A 6826-nucleotide genomic window follows, 5' to 3' on the forward strand; every position below is an offset into this window, starting at 1 on the left:
CGGGACGACACACACACACAAAATGACAGCGTGTGGCTTTCACAGACCACAGCTCTTTTTAATAAAACATGATCACGTCTTGATTATTCAGATGAATGGAAAGGAACAGATCTGTGAATAACAGGCCTTAATAAGACAAGGCCGAATTCATATTCTTCAGGATGTAATTTAAATACACACATACATCATCCGTGTCTATACACACACACACCAGAAGTACAGACACTTTTCAGTGACTCAGATATTCATTTTGACATTCTTGAACCGTTCGAAACAACTAGATCAGTTTATGCATTGAGATGCAACCACATGGAAAAATTGAGCAACTTGTATTCCCATACTTATACCATCTGGAAACCCTGAACAAATAAAACTTGAAAGTGATGTAGGAATTTGTCAAGAATCAGACAGCAAATTATATGTGATCCCAGCTCTGTTTACTACTTAGTTTTAAGGCAGGCTTGGCAGGTCCTGAACCTGTTTCTTAGTTGCAATTCTTTCTTTTACAACCACCCTCCCAGCGTTCTCTCTCTTCGTTTCTAGCCTCCTAGTCTCTGCATGTAAGTGTGCTCTCTAACTCAAACCCCCAGGATCAGGACCAGGGTTAATGGGCTTCCAAGTGGTACCCAACTTGGCTCAACACAAAATAAAATGTAAGGTATATGGGCCCACTCTGGATTCTGACTGTCTGTGTTCAAATCTCAGCTATACCACTCATTACGACTTTAGGCAAATAACTTAACCTTTTGGTACCTCATTTCCTCACCTCCAAAATGAAAATAATAATAGTTCCTATATCATCAGGTGTTGTGAAGATCTAATGAGATAATATAATAATAAAGCTTAGAACAGAACCTGACTCCCAGGAAGGGTCAATAAAGGTTTGTTATTATGTGGATGATTATAAAGTTAGGAGTGATGATGATGTCTATATTCTCCATTCTCCAGCAACATCTGGTTTGATTTTGCTGGCCTCTTTTTCTTTTCACATTAAGATTCCTTTGGTTATCAGTGAAGTAATAGAGCAAAAGTGCCCAGAGGTGAAACCAAACCAGGTTAAAAATAAACCAGAGATTGACGCTTATTTTCAAAACCGCATCAGAGAAGCGGTTAAAATTTCCTATTTATAGAAACCATCCACCTGGGTAGAAGAGTTTGCAATAAGCTTCAGCAAAGGGATTTATATTTATTGCTATCTTAATAGGAGATTTCTTACCTGGCACTCCACTTGGTGGATTAACTTGGTAAACGATGGGTGTCTGTGCCCTGGAAAACTGTTTAGAAAATGTTATCACAGTGAGCATTTCATTAGAACATCACAGCCACATACACAGGAAGCCTAAGTCATTCCTCACAGAGCATTCATCTAAGGCAGCAAGTGGCTGCATTTCCTCAAATCACCTTACATCTATCTCCTTTCATCTTCAAGATATTTCTGAAGCAGAGATAACAGACATTGTTATAGTTCTTCCATAGATGAGGTCAAGGGAATCTGATCAAGGTCCTATGTCTTCCCTGCACCATATCCCTCACACCTGGGCAAGTCTGTTTCTACTTGCTCACCTGCCATACCAGGAACATGTTTTACCAAAGGAAAGGTAGGCAGGCCATGCTTTAAAATACCAACCTTTTAATTCCATTATTGCAACTTGATATCTTGGGGTCTTGAAGTTTTTTTTTTAATTTTTCTAGACAATAGTTTGCTTATTTAGATAAAAAGGATTGCAAATTAAATTATTATCAGCCAGCACCTTGGTAGGGATTAGCAAGCTATAAAAAATTGGAAGTTGGAGAGATACACAAGGGAAGTTTGTTTGGGAAAATGGAAGGTGCCTGTTGGGAGGACAATGATTCAAAGGATGCAAGGAATGAGAAGCAACATTACTCTCCAAGGAGAAAACCAGCATTGATTGGAGAGGCAGGAGCCTGGAGAAGCCTGGTCCTGGCACTCAAGTCATCCTATGATGCCCTCACCCCCTGAAGCACATCAACTGCTAACTACAAGCTCCAGAAAGGCAGGGGCAATGCCTGGCTGAGTCATTGGTTGTATCCCTGGGCACAGCCTGGTATGTAAAAGACATTCACATTTTTGTGAATGAATGCAGTGGCCCCATCTGAGATGACTGATACACTGCCTGGAAGCAGAGGAGAGAAGGAGACAATTCCGGGAACTCCATCTCACCTATAGGCCTCTGAGTTAGTTCCAGATTAGAGCATTTCATAGTCAGGGCCAGCATGAAAAAAGAGAGAATCGTAAGGATGGACTGACCTGGCCAAGGTTTGAGCCATGGCCTAATGACTCACCCAGGAAGAGATCTGGTCTCCCCTTCCTGCTACTTTCACCCCCATCCTACTCTAGACGCCTAGACCACCTTCACTCCCCTAACCTCCTGTACCTCCCACTTGCAAAACAAAGACAGCAAATTGTTTTGCTTGGTGTGCTTCCAGCACCCCAGGAGTCCACCTTCCCAGGGAGAAGAGCAATAAAGAATAACTCTGGTGTTAATCAACAACCCTCATCAGACATGGAGAATCAACAGACATTTTAACAAAGCTGATGCTGGCTTGGCAAGTGCAGGTTTTATGTATTGATTCACATGGCTGTACAGTCTGTCATCAAGGCTTGTTTCCTCCCTTCCTAACAGAAAGGGTTAGAAAAGAGTTCACAGAAAATATGTACAGTTAGGAGGTCAAAATAAGAATGCTGTGACCTCACAGTTTGGGAGCTGGCTCTGATCTCACTGAAGGATAAAGATTAATGCAACTCCACACACACCTGCCAAACGTACACTGCACCCCTCCCAGCCTCCTCCTGCACCCAGACCTTCAACTCCCACTGGGACGCCCTTCATACCATTGTCATTCCCACTGGAATGTTATCATAGGAGCTTCATGATACAGAGCAGTGGTTACTGCCCATCTTCCAGATGTTAGAAACTGAGGCAGACAGAACAACTGAATCCAAACCACACAAGGAAACACACCTCTCGATTTCCAATTTAAAATACAAGGTCTAAAATACCATATGCTAACACATGTACATTTGGAATCTTAAAAAAAAATGGATTTGAAGAACCTAGGGGCAGGACAGGAATAAAGACGCAGACATAGAGAATGGACTTGAGGACACGGGGAGGGGGAAGGGTAAGCTGGGACGAAGTGAGAGAGTGACATGGACATATATACACTACCAAACGTAAAATAGATAGCTAGTGGGAAGCAGCTGCATCACACGGGGAGATCAGCTCCGTGCTTTGTGACCACCTAGAGGGGTGGGATAGGGAGGGTGGGAGGGAGATGCAAGAGGGAGGAGATATGGGGATATATGTACATGTATAGCTGATTCACTCTGTTATACAGCAGAAACTAACCCACCATTGTAAAGCAATTATACTCCAATGAAGATGTTAAAAAAAAAAAAAAAAAAAAAATTCAAGGTCTATCCTTCAGGCTGAGAGCCTTCCACCAGAAGTGCAGGGGAAAGAAGGCGACTCCTGCATCACTCCCTCCCAGGTCCTCAGAGAGTGGCAGGGCAGGCTCAGAGTGAAACCTCAAAAAAGGATTCACTTGTGAATCTCTGAGCTGACACAATATAAAATGGCACTTTTCTAAGAGAAACAGGTCTCTGGTCACCCACGAAGCTAGAGACATGACAAAGTGAAAAATTAACGAGCTTCCAAATCCAGCTAGCTTCCTGCATGCTGATCCCTGAGCCCGAATGGGGTTGGCCGCAGCAAGGTGGGGGGAGCAGAAAAGCAGAGGATGAGAATGATAAAGCCGCAGCTACCAGCTGCTTGATAAACCTTCTGTGAGTTGTTCAAACTTGTCAGTGCCTGCAGCAGGCTCTTTGGAGTGGACTGGAGAGGTGGAATTAATTTTTAATACATATGGTTCCCCCAGCCCCAGTCCCCAAACAAAGAGAGGCACTGGGTTTCCTTCAGCTCAGAATGCCTCTCATTAACTGCATCCCCTGGTGATTTTTCATCAATTCACCGAGCTAGTGGAATCACCGGAGGACTTGCTTTCTTTTATGTGCAATTTTAGGAAGTGTTTCTCTTCTTTCCCCTCTCTCTCCTTAACGGTCTTTTAATAAGTAGGAAAACTATTATCTGGGGTGAAAGGACATCAAAACCAAAAACAGCACAGTGATTAAGGACCATGCTCAGCTGTCTCTCTTCTGTTTTATTCACTGATACAATGTAGAGGTGCTGGTGTGGGTCTTAACAAAAAAGAATTTTTTTTCTTTCTGCCGCATACGTGCAAAAGCAAAATTCTGGAAAACAAGATTCTCTTGGAGTAAGAAACAAGTTGTTAAATGTGAATTGATGGCAAATTCCAAATTCTAAAGATGAATTGCCTATGTAAAATGTGGATCGTATGAGAGATGAATTTAGAAGATGAAGTCTTGTTGTAAAGGAGCATTGATTAATAACTAAATTGTGTTATTAGGAACTGCTCTTAAACAGAGGCTCCCTGGGGCAAGTACAACCCTGCCAAACTGCTGCATTTTATGGAAAATCTAGAACCTATGCTTTCAGAGAGCATTTTAGTGTAAAACCAATCTGAAATGGACAGTAGACTCAACAACATAAAACAAAGCCCCAACATAAAATTAATGCATCTGAAAGCTCTAAAATAAGCAGGCATCGACTCGTAAACTCTATCTGCTTGCTTTTTGCTCTCTCTGAGCTCGAAGGAGAATTCCAACAGCACATGCCCTTTCAGTCTAGGGTTGGAAGAAGAAGCAGAAATCAACCGTTAAGCAGAGAGGAAGGAACTTGGGTCCCTGAGTCCCTTCACCATGCTTACACTCCGGATGATCTCAGCTGTAAAATGAAACACTGATGCACAATGGTAATCTTTGTGGCTCCTCTATGGGCTTCAGTATAAGTGAGGATTTAGATGCAGGTTCCAATCCTGGTTCTGCAATTTACAAACTAGATGACATGGACAAATTATTTAATCTCCCTGAGCCCCAAGTTGCTCATCCGTAAAAGCAGGATAATAAAAAGCTACCCCATAGGGATTCCCTGGTGGCGCAGTGGTTGACAGTCCGCCTGCCGATGCAGGGGACACGGGTTCGTGCCCCAGTCCGGGAAGATCTCACATGCCCCGGAGCAGCTGGGCCCATGAGCCATGACCACTGAGCCTGCGTGTCCGGAGCCTGTGCTCCGCAACGGGAGAGGCCACAACAGTGAGAGGCCCACGTACCGCAAAAAAAAAAAAAAAAAAAAAAAAAAAAAAGCTACCCCATAAAATTGCTGTAAGCATTAAATGAACGTGCATAAAGCAATTAGTGAGAGCCTGACATACACGTGCTCAATACTTACCTTAAGATAGTCTCAGAAACTCCGTAACTATCATCCACCTGTTCCTCTCATCCTGGCAAAGCAGAAAGACTCCCCAGCTGATTTATAACTTTCTTGTCGACAGCGCAAGCACACTCTCAGACCAGGCAAACACATTCCTCCATGCTTGGTACCCACCTTGAAGGTGCAGCTGTCTCGTGGTCCTGAACTTGGGCTGCCTACGACCTGTCCCCCAGCCTGCACTTCCAGGTAATAGAGACCTTCATGTGCTTCGGACAGCAGAGATCTGAGGGCAGAACGTGGCAATCCTGGTGAATCAAAGACTATGAATTGCCGAAGCTGGCAGCCCCACTTGACCACTTCAAATTTCCCCCCTGCACCTGTGAAACAGAGCTAACCCAGGAGTCCTGTATTTCACCTTTCACCTCCTCTTTCCACTCATCCAATAGACTTTAAACATCGGATCCTTCAGCAAAAGAAGTTATGAAGTTTTCATTGAAAGTACCAAAAATTTTTTTAAATTTTGTCCTGTTTCTCAGCCTCACAGTTTCTCAGGACTTTACGAGTTGGAGCGGACACTGATAGATAATCTATTCCAGTTTCCATTTAAAAAATAACAAGTTCCGGGCTTCCCTGGTGGCGCAGTGGTTGAGGGTCCGCCTGCCGATGCAGGGGACGCGGGTTCGTGCCCCGGTCCGGGAAGATCCCACATGCCGTGGAGCGGCTGGTCCCGTGAGCCATGGCCGCTAGGCCTGTGCGTCCGGAGCCTGTGCTCCGCAACGGGAGAGGCCACAACAGTGAGAGGCCCGCGTAACGCAAAAAAATAAATAAATAAAAAAAAATAAAAAAAAAAATAACAAGTTCCATATAGATTAAGAGACCTGGGTATGCAAACACCACAGTTTAAGGGCAAAGGAGGATCTGAATCCTAGGCTCTTTCTAATAAAAGGCATTGATTTTATATGTTGCCCAAAATTCTTGACTTAATAATTACCCCCGCAGCCCATAAACACTTCACATATCCATAAAGAGCGTCCTAGACCTTCTCTCCTCTTTTCATGAGGATCACAGTGATTTCTTTGCCTCTTCGAGGCTGCCATTCAATCTGAATTTTGTGAGAGGGGGAATATGATGAATAAGGAGTTAGATTTTAGATGTGCCTCCCCTCCAAAACTTCTCCTAAAATCTTTAGTATGACAAATCTTTACATCTTCACTGTCCAATGTGTTTAACCATTAGCCATATGTGGTTATTGAGCACTTGAAATGTGGCTGGTCCCAATTAAGATATGCTATTAGCGTAAAATACACACTGGATTTTGAAGACTTTGTATTCAAAGAAGGATATAAAGTATCTCATTAATAATCTATATTACATGTGAAGTGGCAATATTTTGGATATGTTGAGTTAAATAAAATGTATTATTAAAATAAATTTCAGGGCTTCCCTGGTGGCGCAGTGCTTGAGAGTCCGCCTGCCGATGCAGGAGACGCGGGTTCGTGCCCCGTTTCGGGAAG

At 43.4% G+C, this 6826-nt stretch overlaps 1 protein-coding gene across 1 annotated transcript in view; it reads right to left on the bottom strand.

Moving 5' to 3' along the window:
- The window catches only part of PKHD1 (PKHD1 ciliary IPT domain containing fibrocystin/polyductin), a 433351-nt gene that overhangs the window by 422118 nt on the left and 4407 nt on the right, over positions 1–6826 (bottom strand). Inside the window, exons 4-5 of the mRNA XM_007451921.1 lie at positions 5487–5595; positions 1217–1274 (exon numbers count right to left, since the gene is read on the bottom strand). Coding sequence (XP_007451983.1) covers positions 1217–1274; positions 5487–5595 — 167 coding nt within the window. The remainder of the gene's footprint in view (positions 1–1216; positions 1275–5486; positions 5596–6826) is intronic.

Source organism: Lipotes vexillifer, unplaced genomic scaffold (genome assembly GCF_000442215.2).
Source record: "Lipotes vexillifer unplaced genomic scaffold, Lipotes_vexillifer_v1.1 scaffold147, whole genome shotgun sequence".
NCBI classification, from domain to species: domain Eukaryota; kingdom Metazoa; phylum Chordata; class Mammalia; order Artiodactyla; family Lipotidae; genus Lipotes; species Lipotes vexillifer.